This window comes from Haemorhous mexicanus, chromosome 2 (assembly GCF_027477595.1).
Source record: "Haemorhous mexicanus isolate bHaeMex1 chromosome 2, bHaeMex1.pri, whole genome shotgun sequence".
NCBI lineage: Eukaryota > Metazoa > Chordata > Aves > Passeriformes > Fringillidae > Haemorhous > Haemorhous mexicanus.
Window position 1 is genome coordinate 2840857 of NC_082342.1, and position 24208 is coordinate 2865064.

Here is a 24208-nt window from a genome sequence, read left to right on the forward strand (position 1 = left end):
GTGTGCATTTTATTAACTTGACCTACAGCACCAAGTGGTGGCCATGACCAGAGAGAGATGTTCCCCTACCTACTACGGTAATTTTACTGGTAGCTTCAATTCTCTTCAAGTTTGGCATTTAATGGTGGCTTGCTTCTCTTATGACTGTAAAAAATGTCCAAAGGCACTCTCCCAGCTGACATTTTTTGACTCTTCCCTCTGCACAGGGAAGAGTGAATCCCACCTGAATCTGAATTTCTGTGTCAGCTGGGGGCTTGGCTTTAGTGAAGTGAAGCAACATCATGGCCCCTTATTTTCCTTGTATGTCCTGGAAAACCTGGTGAAGCCATGCAGGGAATTCACTTCAATGCCTTAAAATCAACCAAATCCAGCCCTTCTGTGCTGTGGCTATAAGCAAGGACCTTAGAGTGGTTTTTTCACCTTTAATGATGTATGACTGTCATGGCAGTTTCCAAACATTTCATAACTGACAATCAACCAGAGCTGGTTTACCATTTACTCTTACCTGTGTGAATTATGCTACACACTCACACACACCCATACATATATATATAGAAAAATTTATATGTGTGTCTATAAAGTATGTATGCTGTAATGTACTATAAATCTATATTGTAGATAGATCAATCTATGGTAAATCTACTAGATATCAGTAGATTTTACACTGAAATGTATCTTACTCTCTCTTTTGCTCTTATGACAAACGGCAGCAGCGTTTTCCAGCTTACACTGCTTTTTCTTACACCAATATCACGATAACTGAGACTCTCAGAGACAAAATAATCAATCACATGAAATCATATTTGTTGCAGGACAGTCAAAAGGACTCTCTGGTTTTGTTTTGCTCCCAGGGGGGCAAGATTCCCATCCGATGGACGTCTCCAGAAGCTATTGCCTATCGGAAGTTCACGTCAGCCAGCGATGCCTGGAGCTATGGGATTGTCCTCTGGGAGGTGATGTCTTATGGGGAGAGACCCTACTGGGAGATGTCCAACCAGGATGTGAGTAAATTGTTGTCTGAGTTTCTCAGATAAGGGATCAAGCTGTGAAAGGAGGCCAAGAGCTCTGAGGTTTTGATGGTGGCATTGAGTAAGGTGCGGAGATGAAAACCACCGGATCTCCCCGGTCAAGTAAAAGTTCATTAGAACTTTAAAAACCCACCATCTTTATAGCTGAGTGTTTTGGACCTCTGAAGGAGCAGAGTAGAGTATTTTATCCCATTGGTGGTTTTCTGTAGGATGATGCAAATAATTCCACTGCAATTAGGTCATTGCCTTTCACATTCCTTAGCTCGTTGTTAGAAAACCCTCCTAAATTTCTGTTGATCCCCTTTTGGTTCCACTTGTATAATATCCCATAGAAGTTTTCTGTAAATGTCAAATGCACAGAATAAATTGCTCTTGGCACTTGTGAAAAAGAGAAGCGAAGCATTTCTGCTAAAAGTTTAATGAAACCAAAATGCTTCTGGAAGTAATCAATGGATAAAATAGAGAAGGAGAGTGATCTGATTAGACTTCCAATACAGGTTTCTTTATAACATTAGTAAACTGTCCAAGCTGCAATCCAAATGATTAATGGAGCTCTCCCAGTATTTTTTAAAGAAGCATAACATTTTCCCAAAGAAGATTTTTTTATTATGTCTATTTTGTGTTCTTTTTCTGTTGTTTTATTAATTTTAGATTTATTCCACAGGAGTTTCTTATGGAGCAAATTTTATGGAGTGCAGTCACTCACACAAACAGATTTTCCAAGGAGATTATATATATTGTTACTAGTTCTAAGTTAAAATAAATAAGTCAGTTACATAGTTGTAGTCAAACATTTTTCTTTACTACTTTATGTTAAGCAAGGAAAAAAAGAAAACTTCCTTTTAAATGGGTACCTCTGCAACTCAAATCTCTGCAGAAAATGATGCATTTCTTTTAATTGGTAATGAATGTTTTCGTGGAGATTAATGTATCCTCTTGTGCAGACTGATATATTAGTGGAATGTCTTTAATAATATCCCATTAAAATCTAAAATGGAAGGATTAACCTATTTATGTATCTCTTCTTCATGGCTGCTTAAAGCATTAACTGTTCTCTTGTCCTTGTTCTGATTTAGAATAGTTTCTTCTGCTTTTCAATTAATTGATCCAGATGAAAAGAAAAGATTTACAGAATATGGCAATGCATTTTCTGCATTGAATTTTCTACATTAGATTTTTTATTTATAGGGCATTAGATACTGTGGGCCTGATCAAGAGGTGTTGGAGTCTAGTGAAAAGGCTGGATTAAAAAGCCTCTGGACAGCATAAATTCTAAAGTATGTGTCCATCTGGAAAAATTATAGAAAATCTAGACAAATTTTATCAGCCTAGGAAAATTATAAGGAATTGGACTGGCACTGCCTAGTAGAAAATGTATAGTTATCCATGAGGTAAGTTTTAAAAGCATTTTGTGGCCCTGTGACATCATCCACAAGACCTTTTGTCTGTTGGTTCAGGATGGCAGTGAGGGGCAGGTTGATTTTTCAGCAGGGTAGGCTGTTTTTCCTGTTGGTGTTTTGAGTTTTGCATCACTGGAGGATGTGGAAAGCTTGTGTTTCTAAGTGTAATCAGAGGAGAGATACCAAAGACCTTTTGAAGTTTGGCATACTTAAGCAAGCTCTTGCTGACTGTGGCTTTTGTTTATGGATTTATTTCAACTGAGTGTGAGTTTTTGAGATCCTTTCCCCACACTCACCTTCTTCAAAGTCACACACTGTATCTTAACTCCCCTTTCTGCCTGCCTAATCTACTGCCTGGTTTACTTTGCAGATAAAGGAGAGACAATTAGTGAATAAACACGTTTGTTTAAACACACAATGTCCACGTTAACGTTCTCACAGCCGATAAAAGCCCAAGTTGCTGTAAAGTGCCTTAAAGTTTGCACAAACTTTTCTCCTTGTGCAGGTGATTAAGGCTGTGGATGAAGGGTACCGCTTGCCACCTCCCATGGACTGCCCAGCTGCCTTGTATCAGCTGATGCTGGACTGCTGGCAGAAGGACAGAAACAACAGACCCAAGTTTGAGCAGATTGTCAGCATCCTGGATAAACTGATCCGTAATCCCAGCAGTCTGAAAATAATCACCAACGCGGCGGCAAGGTGACATAGTAGATCTTACATTGCTCCTGAACCTCTTTGATTCCTTCATCTCCTGTAATTAGAATTTGTTTGCACTCTTTACCACCTTCTCTCTTGAGAGAAGGATTTAATATTCTTATTTTAATCATTGCTGGGGTTATTTTATTTGTTATTTGCTATTATTTATCCAATTTGTGACAGATTTTTATGCTAAGGGTATGAAACCTGCTGTAAGACTGAGCAGAGTTTTTTTGAGAAAAACACAGCTGGCAGATTTGGCCATCGTGGGATTTTCCTTTTCCTTCTGCCCTTTGGTGGTGTTTTAAGTGCTTAGTGTTTCACAGGTTACAGCCAGCCATGTTCCTAAGTATCTTTCTGAATTAGGTCCAAATACACTTAGCCTCTTCTCTGACAAGTCATGTTAACTTTAATCATCTGAGTAATCTCTTTTTTTCTTTCAGTGGTGCTCACAGACCTAAAAATGCACTTACACTCCTTCTTGGATCAATGTGTGAGCTAGGAAATAATTTTCAACCTGTGCAATGTTCCTAATTGAATTTATAACATTCATTTTTAATCCTGGGTTTTCAACACACTCTGGAACATCATCACTACGATGAGATAAGAATTATCTCATTGAGAGAGAGCAGCTGAAGTGTGTGTTGACACCTAAGGGCATAATGAAGATGTGGTGAAAGAAGAGCTTTAGTTAAGCAGTGTTAAAGAGGCTCGGTTTGTACAATGCACAAAATGTCATACTCTTACTGAAGGAGTGTAAAAGTATTTTTAGCATGAGTGGTAGTGCCAAATCCTCTGTCAGCAAAGCAGGCAGAGTCAGAGAGAAAAGCACTCTGCTCCTCTGCTGCTTCAGACCCGGGCCCTGGAGGGTGTTCTGTGTGGCACTGGGCAAGGGACCAGAGCCTGACATGAGGCAGGTTTCAAAAGGGAGCACAGAAAACCTTCCTGTCAGACCTCTCCTTGTGATGCTGCACACTTCCCACCATGGCAATTGGATGGGAAGGCTGAGGGAAATGGGGCAAAGGAGGTGGGAAGAGCTGCATTGATCCTGCAGCCTGCTGTGCCACTGCCATGGACCTTGCCTCCTCCTTCCTGGCCCTGATTTTCTGCTGCATCCTCAGCCAGATACTAATTGCCTCCTGCTGCCATGCCAGAGGGCAGGAAAAAAAAAGAAAAAATGGGAGGAGAAAGGCAGTCATACTAATGGGGTCTGCTTTTAAATTTATATATTGAGAGAAGATGGCTTGCACAAAGTTATGTTTGGATAATTTTGCTTGGTGAGTGTTTAACACATAGGAAACCAACATGCTTAGAGAAGCAATTATTTCTAGGAGGTGACAGGAAAAAAAACAACAAACAAACAAACAAAAAAAACACAACACACTTTTGGGAAAAACTCCAAACTGTTTAAACAGCATTTTCTCAGTCAAATACATTTCTTCCAAACATTTTGCAGCACTATGTGGCAAACCATTGGTGCAAAGAATGATTTTCTAGGGATGTGCTGCAGCAATCTGATGACTAGGGGAGTTCGAAATCATGACTATCTTGTTTGGGTTTGGAGACCTGATTGCAGAAACCAGGGCTGCACGTTTTTCATTCCTAAGAGAAGCAAAATGTTTGTGGTCTTATTTGTGGTCCTTCCAGCTGCAGATTTGAACTGCAACAGAGATAAAAACAGTGTGGAACCGTAATTTCCAGTTACCTGCTCATAGCCAGCAGAAGCTGATATCCTCTAGTGGGGACCAAATTCAGTCTGAACACCATTTCCACCTGCTGGGTTCTGTGCAGAGCTCCACACGGGATATTTATTGTTCCCTTTTGTCTCTTCTGTTCCATTCTGTGCTTTGTGGCAGAGAGTGGCAGAGGCTGCACATCCCTAGCACAGTGCCATGCTCTCAGCTCGTGGGGACGGAAGGAGGGAGGCTGCCTGCATGGCAGGGAACCTCTCACAGCTGCTTTAGGTGAGCTCTCAGTGAAATGCTCCTCCTGCTGCTGCTTGGCTTTGATACCGAGCGCGTTCCTGAGGAGGGCAGCATCAGAAGTAATTTTATTCCTTCCTTCCTTCCTTCCTTCCTTTCTTCCGCCACTTCCTTCCGCCACTTCTTTCCGCCCCTTCCTTCCTTCCGCCCCTTCCTTCCTTCCTTCCACCACTTCCTTCCGCCACTTCCACCACTTCCACCACTTCCTTCTTTCCTTCCTTCCGCCACTTCCTTCCTTCCTTCCTTCCTTCCGCCACTTCCTTCCTTCCGCCACTTCCTTCCTTCCTTCCTTCCTTCCTTCCTTCCTTCCTTCCTTCCTTCCTTCCTTCCTTCCTTCCTTCCTTCCTTCCTTCCTTCCTTCCTTCCTTTCTTCCGCCACTTCCTTCCTTCCGCCACTTCCTTCCGCCACTTCCACCACTTCCTCCCTTCCGCCACTTCCTTCCTTCCGCCACTTCCACCGCTTCCTTCCTTCCTTCCGCCACTTCCTTCCTTCCGCCACTTCCTTCCTTCCGCCGCTTCCTTCCTCCCCTCCCCTCCAGTGCCACATCCCTGCACAGTCCCAGGCAGTGCAGAGTCTCTCCCTCCCTGCCTGGTGACACACAGCGCTGTGGGGTCCCAGCATGGGAGTTCCCTCTGTGGAGGAGCTTCTTGCAGCTCAGGAATGTGTGCTGATCAGTGTCTGCAGGGCAGCCCAGGCTATCCTGAAACACAACCACAAACAAACACCACTGAGGGGTGCTGGGCAGCCCTGCCATGAAATCATTGTCAAAGCAGACTAGTCCCAACCCTTGGACTAATCTCAAACCTTAGACATGGCTGGAAATCTGCAGCCAGCTCCACAGCCCCATGGTGTCCTGCAGAGAGCCATGGGTGGCAGGTGACAGCCCCTGGTGCTGGTGGCCAGGGACTGAGCCTGGAGGTTCAGCAGTGATTTTTGACAGGCTGACAGGGAAAAATGAGACAGAAAAATGAGAAGTGAGGCTTAAAATGGGGTGGGGCTTGCCAGAACCTTCTGTGCAGGAATGTGTAAGTGATGCTGAAGGGCTGTGGGTCAGGGCAGCTCCTGGAGGAGGGGACACAGTGGGATCCCAGAGAGGGACAGACATCAGAGCAGGGGGAAGCACTCAGGGACTCAGCCCCAGGGCTCTGGGGAGTGCATTGGCTCCAGCAGCTGCTCTCAGTTGTTATTTGAGGCTGAGGCACTCCCACACTGCCTCTCCTCCTCCCCATAATCAGCAATTAATCTAAGTTATCGAGGTCCCAGCTCTCTTCTAGCTGTGTCTGTGGTGCTACTGGAGGAATGCTAAAGCTTCATGCCCACCATATGCTTGTAGGTGTTCAGAATATACTCGGTCAGGGGAAAAAATGCTTGACCTGACGACGTCTGGTGCAGATGCAAAACCTGTCTCTTCTTACAGATTTTAGGGCTGATGTTTGTTTAAAACAGTCACAGCACCGTTGTATCCTATTTAAAAAACATATTTCTGGAGGTGCATAGGATATCCCTGTCCTCTGGGTGCTGGTTGCTGTTAGCTGACCTCCACTGGAAGATGTGCTTGGCTGAACATCTGATTCCAGGCCACAGCCCAGGCACGTTCTACACTAATACCTCACAGAAGAGGAGTCAAAGCCTTCAAGTCCCTCTTTCCTTTAAAGTTTTCTATCCCTTCAGGCCACTCCATGGTATCTAATAATTTCTTGATACCCGAGGGGATGTTTTTATCCTTATTGATCATGGCTTTGCAGACTGTTCTACGTGCCTTTGAACCTTACACTGACAAAAGGTTTTTGTGGCCACAGCACAGCAAACGTTTCATAATACCTTTCCTGGTGTTGTGTTTCATCTCAGATTCATGTACAAATTCCGTTTCTATTCCTTGTAAAGTACAGAGTATGGCTGATTTCTTTCTTACCTGTCTAAATTCACTTTTTAATCAGGTGGCCACCCCAAGCCACCCGATTAAAAAGGGAATAAGACCTGCACTGGCTCTGGACACTTGGGTTTTTGTGTCCCTTAGGCTGCCTGTAGTTAACCAGCTCTGTAAGGGGCTGTAGGAACAGAACTCAGTGCAAGCCATGTGGTTTTCTAAAGCACAATCTCATGATATTTTTGTTTGATTTATGTCTTGCTGTTCTTTCCTGTTTTCTGAACACGATGTTCATTTTTCTAACAGAGTCCTTTGGTTGTTTGGATATCTTTAGGGTGGGAGTGAGTTCATCCTTCTTCCAGTTTTGATCAATTTCATTATTTTTCCTCTTGAGCTTATTGTTTTTTCAGCCCACTGTGTATTACTTCACATTTGTGAGCATTTCATACAGATACAAAGCAGATGGAAACTTTTCTCAGCTTGGGTTGGGGAGTCAGAATCACTTCACCCACCTGCAAGCAAGTGTGTGAGGCTGAAATGGCTCTTTAGCTGTTGTTTCATTTGTGTGGGGAAAAAATTTTAACTTGAGCCATGTAACTGGAAGTGCTTTGTGTACACTGCAAATCTGAAATGGACTCATGAAATTTTTTTTGATCCATTTAACTTATTTCACTGATTTATATTTGTAATTTTTTTAGATTTGTGGAGTTTTTATTCTTAAATTTATGATTCTGCGTTCATATATATATATATATACACATACTTATATATATATTTACAATGTATATTACCATTTTATGCATCTGAATCTTTACTCTTACATGGCCATTTGAAAAAAATATATTTAAAACATAGTGTGTAATTTATTATATTTAAAGGTTTTATGTGTCCCCAAGCTGTCACAGTACAGTGGGATCTTGAGGTATAAGATCCTTGACACAGGATTCAGGCAGTTCAAACGTTGTGGCAGCTTTCCCATATCTGCTGTGTGTGTTCTCATCTGTGATGTGGGGGGGACTGAAGCCATTTAGTCTTCATGAACCTATGGAACAGGAATAGCTGAGTTAATGCACAGCCCTCATTTGAAAGAAAATTGAAATTTGATTTTAATTCCTTTAGAAATTCTGTATTTCTGCCAGGCCTGTGATTGATTGCAAAACTGACATGGAATCTGCACCAAAAAAAATCCCAACCTGCTTCTGTGTTTGCTTTTAGTAGCATGAAAGTCAGTGTCAGGTGTTGCTGTTGTTGTTTTTCTTTACTGCAAGCACATATTTAGGAGAAGAGGAAATAATTGTATTGCAAGGAAGGGGAGAAGAACACCTGAAAATTCAGGATATTTCAGAAAAATCATAACTGAAATTCTTTTCATATAGCTCAGAAAATTTAGGGGGTCAGGGTCAGTTGTTCTTCCTGATGGAAAAACATGTATGAATAATTATTTCCTCATACATTCCTTTAGGTGTTAGCAAGTTGTTTGCCACCCTGCCTTGATTTGCTTAAATTTGATGTGTTGTTTGAAACACTGGCTTGTGTAATTTCCCTGAGCAGTCTTTGGGAGGGCTGTTATTTGTGAGTAATTGCTTGCAAGGGTTCACTGCTAAACACCTTCAGCTTTGCTGTCTCTCATTGTGCTGCTCTCACTGCTGTGATCCTCAGACATCCAGAGGCAGCACTTACAATTTAAAATTTGAATTTAAAACTTTGCTCCTGACAAAGTTTATTTCCATTTAAAATTCGTTGGAAACACTCTGCTTTCTAGCTTGGTAGGATTTTTATGAAAATCAAACTCAAAAAGAGCAGTGAACAGGGCAAATAAAAAATTCAGACTTGCTCCTTTTTGCAGCATAATTGAAGCCCTGTTTTTACAAAAATATTTGCAATGAAATGCTTGTTTGGATTGGCTGAACACTTTGTTGAGGAGTCCCTTGTTTTTGCCTTTCAGGTCAGAAGGCTTCAGATGCTTGACATATAGTGCTGACCTGCTGTAAATATTGTTTGTTTGCTTCTCCCTGTTAGGAACTTACAGGATGGAAGAGAGGAGATTTCAGTTTTCCTTGGATGTTGTCATGGTCTTAACAACAGGGTTTGAGTTTGGCCAAAAGCTGTGTAGGGCAAGATTCTGTGTGGACTTTAAGCTTCATTTAAAATCCAGCAACAACATAATCTGTGTCCTAAACCCAGACTGTTAGCTCTAAATAATCCAAGTAATGTAAATTTAAAACTCCAGCTCTCTCTCTGAAGCCTGCTAAACATAAAATTGTGATTTTATGGAAGGAGGGGAGAAAAAAGAAACTGATCTACAAATCACAAAATGGAATGCAGTAAGTCCTACTCCTCGGTGTCTAAGCACAGTTTGGATTGAGGGGTTAGGTTGAGGAGATTTTTAGGGACTTCATTCAGCTTTTCAGACAGAAAATCCCTGTTTCCACCTGATTTTCCTAGTGGTCATTATTACTCACTCAGCCATTGTCCCTTCAAAGTGAGTGGTTGGAAGTGAGCAGGGCTGGCTGTTAACAGGGACAGTAAAACATCTATTTGCACTTTCACACCTCTCATTCGGACAGGAATTTACTGCGGGTTGGGTGCTCTGTAATTTAAATAGAAATGCAGCTGGACCAGCGGGTGGCCTGATGGAGAGGGGAGGTTTTGCTGCTCATTGAGATTTCCGAGGAGTTTTTGGAGCCCTCGTTAGTGGTGGTGGCAATTCCACACTGGGAATGCTGGAAAGAGGTGGCAGAAGTAGAAATTCACAGTGGTGCCTAGGCTTTTTATATATTTCTCATCTATTTGTAGCTTGGTAGATTGCTAATGCATGGCTGTAGTACTTTTCTTGCCCTTTCCCCCTAGATTTTGGAACACATCCCTGAAATATTGCTTAGATTTAGAAATAATCTTTATTCCAGATAGGGGACCTACAGTAAGAAGTGGGGCAGAGAACCCCTTGGACCAACTCTGAGGGACTGACCCAGGTGTGGGTTACTGGGGCAGCTGAATCTCTTATTGGATGTAGCTGTTAAATATTTAATCTTAAATTAATTAACCTTATAAAATCACAGAAATTTCATTCTTGGTGTGCCCATCACCACTGGGACACCTGGAAGATTCCAGATAAAGATCTGCTTTTTTCTTTACTATTCTAACACCGGTGCAAGGGGTTTTTCTCTTTTGATTATAGGCAACAGCATTGCAGCCAAAAAAGTGGGATATAAAGGGAAGCTCTCCACAGCAAATGGTAGATTTTAAGCATTTTGAGAGCTTTATAAAGCTATTTCCTCTGCCTCTTCTGAGGAGCTTATAGACTGTCCTAACAATAATGAGTGGTGAGCATTGAGGGTCTGTCAGCCAGCCACACATCCCAGGAAATGGCCATGTGCCTGTATTTCCTTAAAAGCACAGCTTAGGCTGGGTTATTAGGGGAAAAAAAACAAAATTCAGCAACATGCTGAGGTTCATTTTGCCTTTGGTGTTGGGAAAAAGTAAATGAAGGAGCATTGATACACCCAGTCATGTGATTCATTATCCCAGCAAGATGCTGAAAAATAAAAGTACATTGAAGATCATGTTCTGAGGAGCAGCTAAAGGAGTAGGGAAGACTGAAGGATTGATCTTTGGGGAAGTTGAAATTTTATTTGCTTATTATCCTAGTGGAAGCAGTGGTAAGTTAGGTTGGTTTTGAGGGTCTTTTGTGTCTGGTTTTGTTTTTTTTTTTTTTTTTTTTTTGTTTGGTTTGTTTGTTTCACCAACAATGGAGCTCGAAAACAAAAAATATTGACTTTTAGAGAGGTGTACCATTTTTGCAGCCTCAACTGCACTGTTTTTCCCCTTTGGTTATTCATGTTGCCCCTCTTGATTTCCCCAGCTCTCCTTTAACCCCAAGGAGCAGCCCACAACATGATTATTTAGGGAGTATGAAAACAAGCCAGGAAGGCCCTTGGGAAAAGCCCATGTGCCCCCTTCAAGAGGTGAATTGTACTTTAGGGACTAAATTACCAATTCTGCTCAGAACATGTTAAAAATGGGCATGAAGAGATGGAACTCCAAAGATTTTTATCTTTAAGGTCCAGGGATAATCAAGTAAACAGAATAACTCGACTTCTCCTTGGCATGTCATTTATTTACTAGTTTCCAGTTGATACACATGTATGCATATGACTCTCCTGCAGAAGATAAAACTGAAATTTTCTTTCTGTGCTACCTGTTGGTTTTGGGGTTATTTTTCTTTTGAAATAAAATTCTTGTTAGACCCCAACTCTGTGCTTCAGCTCACCATAATCATAAAGCCCATAGGATTTCAGTTCCAACCAGGCTTATAGGGAGAAATTTCACTTTACAAAATCAGCTTTTAATTACCTAAAATTTGCCACAGGAAATTACTTTATGTTTTGGGGGATTTTTTTTTTTTATGCTTTCCTCTTTAAAAGAAATTGACTGTGGAAAGAAAGGTCCAGATTTAAAAAACTGAAGGTTGGTTGTGCTGTTTGGAGGAAAGGATGGAAAGAGAGAGGCTGCTACAGTACAAAGCCTGGCATTGTGTGTGCACAGATCCTCTGTGTATTTGCAGAAGAAGTGGCAGGACATTTTCATTTTCTTTGTCTCAATTCCTGGATTTTACAAGTTAGTTTGTCTCTTTTTCTCCCCAGACAGCAGCCAACCAGAGGTGAGATTTTCATGCTGTATTGGGAAGGGTTCTAATGATGTTTTCTGTGGTTTTTCTTGCAAGTGCAGCAACATTTTCCCTGTGTTGGGACAAAAAGCTGTGCTAATGACAATACACTATAGCTCTCCTCATTGCAGATGGCTCAAAGGTTAATTCCAGCTGTTAAAGTAATGGACACATCCAGAGAAAGCTTCCAGCCACAGGATGTTTTGTAACTGGCATCTCACTGTTCAATTTGTCTCTCCAAACTGAGTCTTGCTGCTTGTTGTTTTTTTTTTAGGGCACCACATGTCAGGAAATACAACTTTGTAGGTGGAATAAATACAACAACAGTCAGGGTGAACAGGATAGAAAATCTTGCCATGACTGTCAAAAGATGATATGAGAGGGTGTATCACACTTAGCCAAGGCAACAAGATAAAAAGAGTTAAAGAAAGGGAAAAGAAAATAAAAAGGAGGGGAGAGAAGAAAAGATGGAGAGAAATGTTCTATTTCACTTCCCCTGAGCAAACATGTAATTTCCATGATTTCTTTTTAATGACTCTCTCCTGAAGCTGGTAGGTACTGATTTATGAAAAGCTGTAAAGGATCAGGTGGAGCCCTGCAGGACGTCGTTTACAGCTGCACGGACTGCAGCCCCTCTAATTTGTCTGCTAAAGTGTGAGCTCATGGCACACATCACCCAGACCATAAATTCCCTGGTCAGCCCTTCTGTCTAGGGGCTGGGGCAGGGGGGGAAAACCTGCCAGGGTGTGCAGATGCTCTGCAAGCCCAACTTTCCCCTGGTGCACACGAGGAGACGGCGCAGACTCTTCGCAGCGAGGCGAATTCCTGCTCGTTGATAAACAGTCCAGATGTCCTCTCTGAGGAGGAAAGTAACTAATTTTTGTTTGGAATCCTGCAAGAAGAAAAATGATACTTTACAGTGCTGGTTACTCTGAGGTCACTCGCATTAAAATTAGGTCATATTTTTTGTCATGATGATACTTTGATCCAAGTAATAAACATAAAGGCTCTTTTGGGCCACTCTAATTCCTAATCCTAGAGACCTGTTCTATTTCAACTTGTTTATACTTTTTTTTTTTTTCATAAATGATTCTTGAGTCAGACCTTGTTTTATTAGACTTAAGTTAAAAAGGTGTACTAGGCTGGGGGAAAAAAAAATCTGTGCTTTACCACTAAGAACACTTCATAAATACTCTTTAATTAATATCTTGGGATTCCAGACACTGTACTCAGAAAACTGTAAATCAAAAATCATTGGCTCTTCACAGGACAAACAGTAGTCAGTGAAATTCAGGCCTTACGGCTACTGATTAAAACTATCTTGGGCCTGATTCTCAAACTGAGCCTTTAAAGCTGGGTGTCATGTAGGTGTCTAAGATTTGGTTTGACCATGGCACCAGCACATGAAGTGAACAGCACAAGTGCTGTTCTGGGGACAGAGCAGGTTACTGTGTCTTCTGTTTCTTTTCTTTCCATGGGTGGCTGCTCCCAGCACGTGAAGTCCAGAGTTGGTGTCAGTGGTCACAGTCCTGGCTGGGCTCTGGAGGGAAGGTAGCCAGGCAAAAGCTGTCCCCATCAAGGGACATCTCACCTCTGGGACCTGGTGAATAATGATTGTGTGTGTTTGGAGTTAAGGTTTTCAAGCATCCAAGTAGCTCTTTAATTATGCCCTGCATTCCCAGAAGGGAAAAAATGCTATATTAACTTTCTGAGCCTGAGAGAAATCAGCTGATTGATAACAATCAGGAAAACATCAGAGTAAAAGGAGCTGTTTAAGATGTGGCCAATACTAAAAATCATTGTTCTTTTCTTCAAAAGTGAAAGGTAAAAGTCTTGATGTAACTAATGTTACTTATGTAACTGATGTGGTATCCCCTGACTCCAGGGCAATTCAGGTGTACTGCAAGGATGTGATGTAGTGCTGTTGATTTTGGTGAAATTTAAGACATACTGGAATTGAGAAGGATTTGGAATTTCTAGGCTTCTTATGAGGTTAAAATCACTATATTTAAATATGTGGTTCTCTTGGTGCCTTTAAAATCTTCTCCTATTTATGCTTGTTCCAGTGATGAACAGAGATGACTTGGGTTTGGAGTGAAGAGAGTGTTTTATAGCCCAGATCAGTTCTCCAGTTCCAGTAGCCGTCACCTACCTGTTACACTGTGTAATCACTGCCTTTAAATTATGCTGTCAGTCCAGCCACCTCTCATTTTCACTGCTTTCAGGGACAAAAGTCACTTCAAATGGGTTCAGCAGCAGTAGTCAGACTCCTGTACAGGTTGCTAGAGGGAAAAAGAATTCTGGGGCAGAAAATAATCTGTGAAGTTGCAGAGATAACTGCTTTGAACATTCTCTAGTTCTGTATGAGGCACAGCACAGCTAAGCACATGCTTGGCTTTAAGCCTGCAATAAAACAGTGAAAATAAGGCACTTTGCTTATTTTTGAAGTTTCTAACTTAGTAGCAACACTTAAGATTTGTCAGTATATTCAGATATTCTGAACATTTGATATGACCAAATTCTACCAACACACTCAGCTTGGAGCCTGGAGTGTGCATTGTCTGTGTGATGTTTGGGACTAGGTGAATCACATACATATAACCTAATTTAGTCTTTGTTAACATTAAATTGGGAGGTACCAATGCACTTTGTGAATGCTGCAGTGATTTAAACACGGGCATGGGAAGCTGGTGCTCTTCAGCAGGATGATTACACAGCCTTTGTCAGAGCTGCCAGCTCCACTCCCGTGGTGGCCTCAGCAGCTGAGAACTCCCACACAGACAAACAGCAAAGCCACATCCAGCCTGGATGCTCCTGCCACTGCTGAGTTTAGACACAAAATAAAGCCGTGTTTCTCCCTGTTCCCTAAATTCCATTGTGTTGTTCTTTCCTTTCAGGCCATCAAATCTCCTCCTGGACCAAAGCAACGTTGACATTTCAGCCTTCCGCACCGCGGGTGATTGGCTCAACGGGTTTCGGACAGGGCAGTGCAAGGACATCTTCACAGGGGTGGAGTACAGCTCCTGTGACACCATAGCCAAGATTTCCACAGAGTAAGTTGCAGTCTGATGTGGGTTTTCATCACAGCTGCAAGTTCAAACATAAGCACAAAGGTAGCACTTTTATACGGCGTTCCCAATTCTTAGCTAAAATTTTCTTACATTTAAAGAGGCAAATGGGAATTAGTTGTTGTAGTTGAAATAGCCATGGAGGAAATCTGTGTCTGGTGACTGTGTGAAGGCCATGGTCCCACAGCTTTTTCTCACTAAATAGAAGGAAATTCCCAATTTCTTCCAACAGAGTAGCACCATGCTACATCATCTGGTACACTAGCATCACTTCCTTTCACTGAAGTTTCTCTGTTGATTCTTTAAATTCTGTATTTTACATGGGAGTTTCTCTACAGCTGGCACATTGCCAATCTTTCCCTTTATTGCCCATCCCATATTCCACCAAACCAGGTGAGGGGGCAGATTCTTTGTAGCTGTTTTCCTCCTCCATGCTAATTACTCAGGAGCTGAACTCCCTCCTGCTATGCTTGGAAGTGAGCAAATGGCAAGTTTATTACATTCTAAACGCAATCCATCTTTGTTCCAGTGACAAGTAAGAGTAGGGTAATGTTCTTTCTGCACCTGAAAAGGCATCGAGTACAGTTAAAAACTTAATTCCAAAGGAAATCTTAATTCCCAGTTGGGCTGGCTGGATATGGGGAAGTATGCAGCAGCTGTGCTACCAACAATCAAACACATCAATGCCATTAATTAGTGTATTACTGCATCTATTAAAAGGGTGCTAATGGCTTTTTGTAACAATTACCCTTTGGGGATGGTGTAGAAATCCTCTAGGAATGCCCAATTTCCTGTGAGCCCTGGTTAATTAGCCCTTCACAGGTGTTAAAGCACCTCTGTGTGGCACAAGGAACAGTGAGGCTGGAGATCCTGGACAAACAGGAGGAGAGAGCCAGGGGAGACACTGGAAGCTTGGCCATGGACTCCTTCACATGAGTGCTAAGAGCAGAGCTCAGAGGACCATTCAGAGGCCAGTGATGTGTCAGCCCTGCCCAGGAAAAGACATCAGATTGGTAGGGGAATGGAGGTGTTAAGAGAGGCTCAGCTGATCCAGCAGTGACCCCCTTGCCCCAAAACCCCAGTGCTTGCATCACTGGAGAATGCTTTCATTGCCTTTTCTCCCATGTTTTCTTCCACAACAAGGCTAAATGAGCTCTCACCCTGTTTTTTTGCAGCCCCCTTGTGTTTTCAGACAGGTGCTGTCAGGGTCCTTTTGCAGCAGGGCTTGTGTTTCAGCAATATCCCTGTTCTGGAGGCTCCTGCAGTGCAGCACTGTGAGATGGGCAGGTTCATTGCTGTTTGCTGGGATCAGTGCAGTGAAGTTCAGGGTCCTCACTCACACATCTCCTCTTTTTTCCAGTGACATGAAGAAAGTTGGTGTTACAGTGGTGGGCCCTCAAAAGAAGATTGTCAGCAGTATCAAAGCTCTAGAAACTCATACAAAGAACAGCCCTGTTCCTGTGTAAGGTACCAAAATGATGTTGCTCAGGAGAGGAAAACAAAAAAGGAGCAAAGTTGCATTGCAGGTGAAAAGTGATGGCTGACAAATGGCAGAATTTAAAGGACATCTTTGCAACAGCTTTGGAAACACAATGGTTGAGATTTCAAACCCACAAGACACTCAAATACTGAGTATAAATGCCTTAAAAATAGGAGCAAACTTGTTTTCTATCTGTTAATCCTAAAGGGTGGGTGCTCTTCACTGACTGTTAATGCAGATAGTAAATATCAAAAATAAAAAAAAACATGTGAAAAATCCTTCCAAGTAAAAACCAGTGTTACTAAAACCTAGAGCCATTTGAATATTAAGTGACTGAATAACAGAAAAAAACCATGGACATAAAAGCTGTGTATTTGATCTATACAGCAAACAAGAAGAAAGAAAGACTTGCAGTATTTTTATACAGAAGAGATCTGTAACAGGTATTTTATTTCTTTAAAAGCTAGGAAAATAGAGGACTATACCTCACAACCTGTCTGGCCATATTTACTATAATGTCATTGTAACATGCTATTTCAGCTTCAGGAAGGAACACAGAAATAAAGTTTGTAGTGACTTTGAGTTAGTTGACAAAAGATTTTCACCATTATGTTAGCTTCCCTAACTGTGTTCATTTAAATAGAAACAAGTCTTAATTTTTAAAAGGCTTATTTATTTTGTTGTGTTGGTTTTTTTTTCCATTATTGTTTATATTTATGCTTAAATACCTTAACCTGGCTGTATTATTGCCAAGTGCCAAATGTTATCCAAACTTCATTGGTTCAACCTGAGAAATTGTCTGAGGGTTAGTTACTAGATGATTTTACACTCATAGCATCATGCATGGAATACAGAAGGAAAGAAAGGTGGTCTTTTTTCCAGCACTGACACTATGAAAAGCATCTGGACTTTTTTTTGGCAATGAGATTTCTTCCATTTGTTGTGAGTGGTATTTTCAGCCAGGCTGGGGTTTTGGCAGGGGTCTGTGCATTGGTCTTTAGATCAGGATCTGCCCCAAACAGCACATCCCATTTCCTTCCCCAGGGCTTCTTTCCTGTCGCAATAATTTTCCTGGTGTTGGGTGGTGTTCAGGTGAGGGATCTGCCAAGAAAATATAAAAGAGGGCCAGGGTTTGTTGCATCCTGCTTTAACTGGAGATGCTTTTTGAGTACCCTGGGAAGTGACCCTTGTTTAAAAGGATGACTTAAGCTGTGAAGGGAGGCTTTGGTGTGGAAGTTTACTGAGCTAGAAATCCCCCTGTGGAAGCACCGCCATCGTGTAGGGGACCTGAAATTTGGCACAGCTTCAGTGGGTACCTGTTCCTTGAAAGAAAGCAAAAGGGAGCCCAAGTCTAGGAGAACATTCACATCTCCCACTGGAAAAAGGAGACTAGAAGGTGGATTTTGAGGGCCCTCCACCATTTCCAGCATCTTCCAAAGGGCTTCCCAACTCCTAAGTTGTGCTCTGGAGCACATCAGTCCCAGTTCTGAGCAGACACTATTCTTTGCTCTGAAAATGAATGGTTTAAAACACAGTGTGAGCCATTTCTTGTTCTTCTTAATGCCCTAGATGTGATTCCAGGCACACAGAGAGCAGGCTTTGGTCACCAGGGGAAACCATTCTGCTTCCCAACTTGACATTCTGGAATCTAGACCTGATTCTGATGATGAATCCCTAAAATTTCCAGACTGTGTGAGAGGCAGATGAAAAAATGCACATTGTGTTTTCTCTGTGTGTGCAAAAGCACAAGGACCACTTGTGCTTCCTTCTGCTGGCTTGGGTTTTGAAGCTCCTTGGTATGTAAGTGAGGAAAGAATCAGTTTCTGGGCTCTGTGGGGGTGAAACTGTTCTGCATGAATCCAGGCCTTAAAAAATGTCCAGGCACAACATTTATCACACCTTGCTAAATAGATGAAGTGTTAGAGGCTTTTTCATGTGGGCTGGTAGTGAGCATGCTGTAAAGGACTGGGTTTGAAACACTCACAGCATAATAATTAGTCATTCTCTCTGAAAGAGAAGTGAATGGGTTTTAAAACTGAAATTTAAAAATGAAAATGGAAGAAAGGTGAAATAAAGCACTTAAGCTGTAAAGAACATTTCCCCTTATCTGCCCCAATCTATCACGAAATACAGAAAAGCTGTTTTGTGTTGCTTAGTTCATTCAGAATCAATCTTTACTTTGGCTTGAGATTGCTCTAAATCAGACACTGTTAGTGAATTTAAGCCACCAAAACCCAGTGGCAAACACTGTCTGTGTGGGGACAGCTTTTTGTGACATTTCTCCTCAGCTTCACCCTGCTGCTGGAGTGTGGGGACAAGGGGCTGGGATGGGGGGCTGACCTCTGGGAGATGCTTCTGCAGACACAGACCCAGTTCTCAGAGTTTTAGACACCTGAAAACTTTGCACCAACCACCCTCAATTTCCTCCTGTCTTGTTCCTTGCCCACTGTTCAGGCATGCTCAGCATAAAAGATCCAATCTCACCAAGGGGAAACAAAATGAAGCAGCTGGGTTTTGCTTTTCTTTGCTGTTAGGAGTTGAGAGTTTTTAAGACCCATTTGGTTTTCTCTCCCTGTCAGAAGTTGATTTGTACTGTAAGTGGCCTCTGTTGCAAGCATCCTGTACTCCCTGTCCCCCTGTACATATGTAAACATAGCAGTGTACAATTCTTCAGTGTGGAGTAGAGAAATAGAGGTCGTGTGGCCATCTGCCTGTACAGGTTCTGGACATCAAGCAAAATGCAAACTGCTCATAAAATGACACGCCATATTATTGGGTTTGTACCTTTCAATATAGTTTCCATTTTATTTATTTCTGTTAACATAATCTAGTTTTTGTGCTGTAACTTAGCATCCAATAAGCAATGTATAGATGTGATTTGATTGGCAATATGTATTTACTTTAACTTGTATTTCAAAAGCATTACTTACTCATTTAGATTATATATTGTGCAATTGTAGATGGCCTCTTACTAATGTAAAATGATTTGTAGTGGAAACATTTATATTTTTATAATAAACATAATGAAAGTATTTTTTACATACTGAAATACTGAGGTGATTGCTTGGAGGACAAAGTAAATTTATTTGATTAGTGTGATAAAATTGTAATTAAATATGGATAAATTCTGAGTGTTAAAGCATGGGTCTGGAGTGAAAGCTAGATGTTACCTATATTATCTATTGAAAGAAACAAGCTGTGCAGGTTTTAACTAAACAGACCAGCATTTGTGCAAAACTGACTTACATCAGTCAAAGACTTTACTTTCTCCATGGATACTGGAAAACATCATCTTCTACAGCCTGCCTATGGGATGTTGAAAAAAGCTGCCATTTATTTTAGTTGCGTCAAGCATTTCCAAACTTTTGCTTTCTTTCCTCCCTCGCCACTGGACCTATTTTCATCTTATTAATATGTTGAATCCAGTCAAAGATGTACTTATCAACAAAATAAAATAGCCCACCACGTACTGTAATTTCACCCCATGATCATTTCTTGCCTCTGAGTATCTGTATTAGATGATATTTTGCCCCTGTTCTGTTACGCCCCTGCCATGTTGTTTCTGTGTGCTTCACCCAAGTACAGGGTCTTTGAAAATGCCAACATACACAACTCAGGAATCCTCTTCCTAGGAAAATAGGAATGGTTTTGATGCTTGCCAGTTTCTTGAATTTTACAGGTTCTTTCTGTACCATAACTGATTTTGCATGCTTTTGTATACTACTCTGCTTACTGGTGCAAAACAATGAATGATATACCTGTCCTGGAGTCTGTAAGTTGATAAACTTTATGAATGTGGATGTAGCATACTTCTTTTTTGGGGTGGGGGTGGCATTTTGTCTTGGTGTGTTCAACAGAAAGGGGAATCACAGAAAAAGTCACCCAGAGCTGGACTTGTCCTTCAATGACCACAGCTGGACTGGAAGCCCCTTGTCCTTCCTGCCCCCAGAATGCCTCATGCTGTGCTGGATAAATGGTGGCATTTTAGCTTCCAAACAGGGGGTTTGATGCTGTGCTTGAGCACCAGGGCTCTGATGGGATCTAATCCATGCAGATAATGGTGCAAACCATTTTCTCTGTGAATAGGTTTCACCTCAGCAGTTATGTTAGCCCAGCTTGTGTCTGTCCCTGTGGCATTGCTGGTACATTATATTTGCTCTAGATCCTAGAGGGCACAGTGGCTATTGGTGCTTTTATTGCTTTTACTGTAAAATGGTATTCATTTGATTAATTAATGTAGCCAGCTCTGGAAGGGCAGCAGGATGCACTCACTTCACAAGAGCAGGACAAGGAACTGCCTGGCAGCCCCCACCACCACAGAATCCCAGAATGTGCTGATTTGGAAGGGATCCATCAGGATCATCGAGTCTGGAGAGGTAAATTGCTGATAATCACTTCCATAAATTCAATATGCCTGCCAGGGTTTTTTAGTGCTGCCCAAGTGGTGTTTTTCCACTCTGCATTTCTTCCCAAGGATGATGCCCACACCCAGATATCTGCACCATTAAAAGCCCAAGCAGTGCCAAGTGAAATCAGAGCATTATTTCTGCTGTCTCACATGTGCCACCCCTGTTAATTCATATGGATATCCATGTTATTGACTTCCTTTCATTTTCTGAGCTGCTCTAATGCCTCAGTTCCTTTCCAAACCATCCCTGCCTGGTCAGTAATTCCCTGTTTAATGGGTGTGCACTCAGTTCCTTTTTCAGTCCTTGGTCCAATCCTTTGGGATTCCTCAATGAATTTTACTTTCCCAATTTTTAAAAAAATATTTATTTTAAAGATATTTCCCTCAGCTTTGATTCACTCCCATATACAAACAGCAGATGGTCCTCATGAAGGTTACTCATGCAAAGGTACAAACAGCACAAAACACAAGGAGCAGCTTTCCCTTGGCTTCTTCTTGATCCTTTTTAGATGGCCAGAGAACCTCTGGTAGATGAAGAGTACTCAGTACATGGGATTTTTCAGCTCACTCTGCTCTCACATTAAAATGATTTCATAGTAGCCCATATTTCCCCAGGTAGCTCATGAGAATGTCAAGGGGGACAGCACCAGAAGCCTTAGTAAAGACAAGATAAATCACATCCACTACTTTTTAGATTGTCCTGCCACAGAAATAAATTAGATGAGTTTGACAGGATTTGTTTATTCTTGACAAATCTGAGTTGGTTTCTTAAGACCTTGTAATCCTCCAGCTGCTATATATATGTATATAAATATATATATATATACACACACAAATATATATCTATATATATGTAAAATCTTTCTGGGTATTTGAGGTTAGCATACCTGCTCTGGAATTGCCTGGCTCTGCTTTTCTCCTCTCTTTAAAGCTCAGGATGATCTTTGCTCCTCTCCACTTGCCTGGGCTCCAGGACTTCTCCAAGAGAATAGCCAGTACTTGGGCTTGTTGCTATAATCTATGCTATAAATAAACAATAAATATTAAAAATATAAAATATAAATATATAATAAATGCTATAAATCCTGCAGATTCTGAAATCCTGAATGCATCAATCACTTTTGACTGTTAAGATTCCAAATTATGAAACAGAAATAAAATGCACCCAGACAAATATTTTAGTGCATGACCAGGTTCTGCTTTGAGTTTTTGACATCAAGCAATGACTTAGAGTCCTCATTAAGGAAAGATTTAGTTAGCAAATTTAATTATTTATTTTTAATTAGATTCAGCAACTAAGGTTCATCACTGATATATCACTTTGAAGGTAGTTGAGGTTTATTAGAAATCTTTCAATTCACTCTATTGCTCTCCTAGTAAGGGGAGAAATATCCTTTATCTCTATTCCTCTTTTATCCAGTAGTCTTAGAAAGCTGTTTTTAAATTTCTTCAGTAAAGTGAGTGTCTACTCACCATGGATTTGTAATTAATAGAGAGTTTAGCTTCCAGCCCTTTAAAGGGGTGTGTGTTTGCAAGAGAGTGTGAAATAACCAGAGCTTTTTATTCTTAATTTTTTGGGATTAAGGGAAGCAAGCTTTTGGCTTCTTCTCCTGCCTCAAGGCCTGTAAGGACAAAAAAAATGAGTGTTTAGTCTCAATGTGTTCATGGGAGCATAGAGTAAAACATTTTATTTTAAGGCACTGAGATGAAACGAAGCCAGTAAAAAACATAGAAATGCTAAACCCTATTTGTTTAAATGGAAAAAACAACAACAACAGCAAAAACCAAAACCAAAAAAATCCCAACCAAACAAAAAAAATAAAAAGGAGGTCTGGTAGTTTTGCACCATAGTCTGACCAGGGATTCAAATAAACATCTCTGATGTCAATTTTCCTGCCCTTCACCCTACCCACCCAGCAGGAAATTGTCCTTAGGTATAGTTTACATTTTATTTGAAATTTATTTTAAGGTTTTTTTTTTTTGTTTTCACGGGGTGATTTGCTCTTTTCACTTTCATTACTCTCCGAGCTCGTGCAGGCCAAAAGGCTAAAATTGGGCTCAAACCAGTGAAGTTTTCCGTGGCAGAGCCCCCTCCTCCTGCAGGCTTTCCCTGGTACCTGCTGTCCCCTGCTGTCCCCACCAAGCATCGTCCTGAGCCCTCCTCCCTCTGCTGCCACCTCCCCATCTGCTCTGTCTTACAGCCCAACCTCCCAGAAATACCAAAAAAAGGGTGGGAGATGACTCGAGGAGATGTTTCAGAGTCAGAGCAGTGTTTCAATCGTTGCACTATGAATTTCTTGCCTTGCTGCACTTTCCCTTTCTGTGCCATCCAAGTTTAACTCTGTGAATCCCATTTTGACTTGCCTGGGATTCTTTCCCCCATAAATCACCTTCAGTGTAGACATTTTGTCCCCATCTCTTCTGCGTTATCTGGGTGGCTTTTTGCAGATCCAAGCTGGATATTTGCTGCCAGGTTTTTGACCTGCAGCTTCCCCTCAGGCTGGTTGTCAGCTAATTACCAATAATTATTCCCATTTTCAGTGTGCCCCTTTAAAGTTGCATTACCTTTTATTATTTTGCTGTTTTTAATCTCTTTCACTCTCATAAAACTTTTTTGGGGGTCTTTAGTTGAGGACTAAGTCACAATTCCCACTTGGATATACTTTATAAAAAATTGTGCCTCATTTAACTGAGTTAATAGTTGCCTAATTGTACTAGCAAAGCAATAAAATCCAATCCCTACAACAATGTGATGCTGTAACTTCCTTTCCTCTCACTGATGGAGCAACGCGCTACCTGCCAAGGAAGTCAAATGAAAATAGGAAACAATATGAACAAATAAAATCTATTTCTGAGATTTGGATATAGATATTTTCTTGAGTTTTTTGCTTGGCTTTCGTTGTTTTTTGTTTTTTTTTTTTTAAATTTAATATTCAGTTATTACTTGGTTCCATATTTTACTTTCTGTTCCCAGCTTCTCTCATTGTGCATGTGGGTTTTTGGAGACAGAGGAGATGGCCCACAGAGAAATTTATTTTCTGCCTCTTTACCTCTTCCTCATATATAAGCTGTCCTCTTCATATAAGGTTCTAGAGGGTTTTTGTGAAAAAAAAAAAAAAAAAAAAAAAAAAATATATATATATATATATATATGTATATATCAGATACCACCAAAAATCTGTAAGGGAACACCTCCCCAGCATGGACTACATAAATAACTGTAATTAAGCCATTCTACTCCTTCAAACAAATGTAAAATAAAGATTAAATTGAAATAAACCTCTGTCCCTGGCACCTTACAGCCTTGATAGAGCTGTAACACAGCTTTATCAATTTCCTGCTGCAAGGTAAGAGATCCTGTCAGAAGGAGGACAGAAGGCAGACACTGGATCACAGAGCTGAAGAAATCAGAAACCTCTGCTACTCTTAACACCCTAAACTGAGTGCATTCTTTCTCCCTTCTGTTATAATTTCTATGCAATTTATCTTCTGCTGAACAAGTACCAGCTAAACTATGCATTTAGACTGTAAAAAAAGATATTTAATAGCACCCACACACTAAGCAGCTCCTCCATGATTAAGATAATGTTGGGTGATTGTGATCCAGCTCTC

The 24208-nt window shown here is 41.2% G+C and overlaps 1 protein-coding gene across 4 annotated transcripts in view; it reads left to right on the plus strand.

Moving 5' to 3' along the window:
• Nucleotides 1-19986, plus strand: part of EPHA3 (EPH receptor A3) — a 176508-nt gene extending 156522 nt beyond the window's left edge. For 2 of the 4 annotated variants that reach the window (XM_059871604.1, XM_059871610.1), the window contains exons 14-17: nt 813-1001; nt 2934-3127; nt 14538-14693; nt 16069-19986. In XM_059871604.1, the coding sequence (XP_059727587.1) occupies nt 813-1001; nt 2934-3127; nt 14538-14693; nt 16069-16174 (645 nt within the window). In that variant the 3' untranslated portion in view covers nt 16175-19986. The remainder of the gene's footprint in view (nt 1-812; nt 1002-2933; nt 3128-14537; nt 14694-16068) is intronic. The other 2 variants (XM_059871617.1, XM_059871627.1) reach the window with 1 other exon arrangement.
• The last annotated feature ends 4222 nt before the right edge of the window (nt 19987-24208 follow it).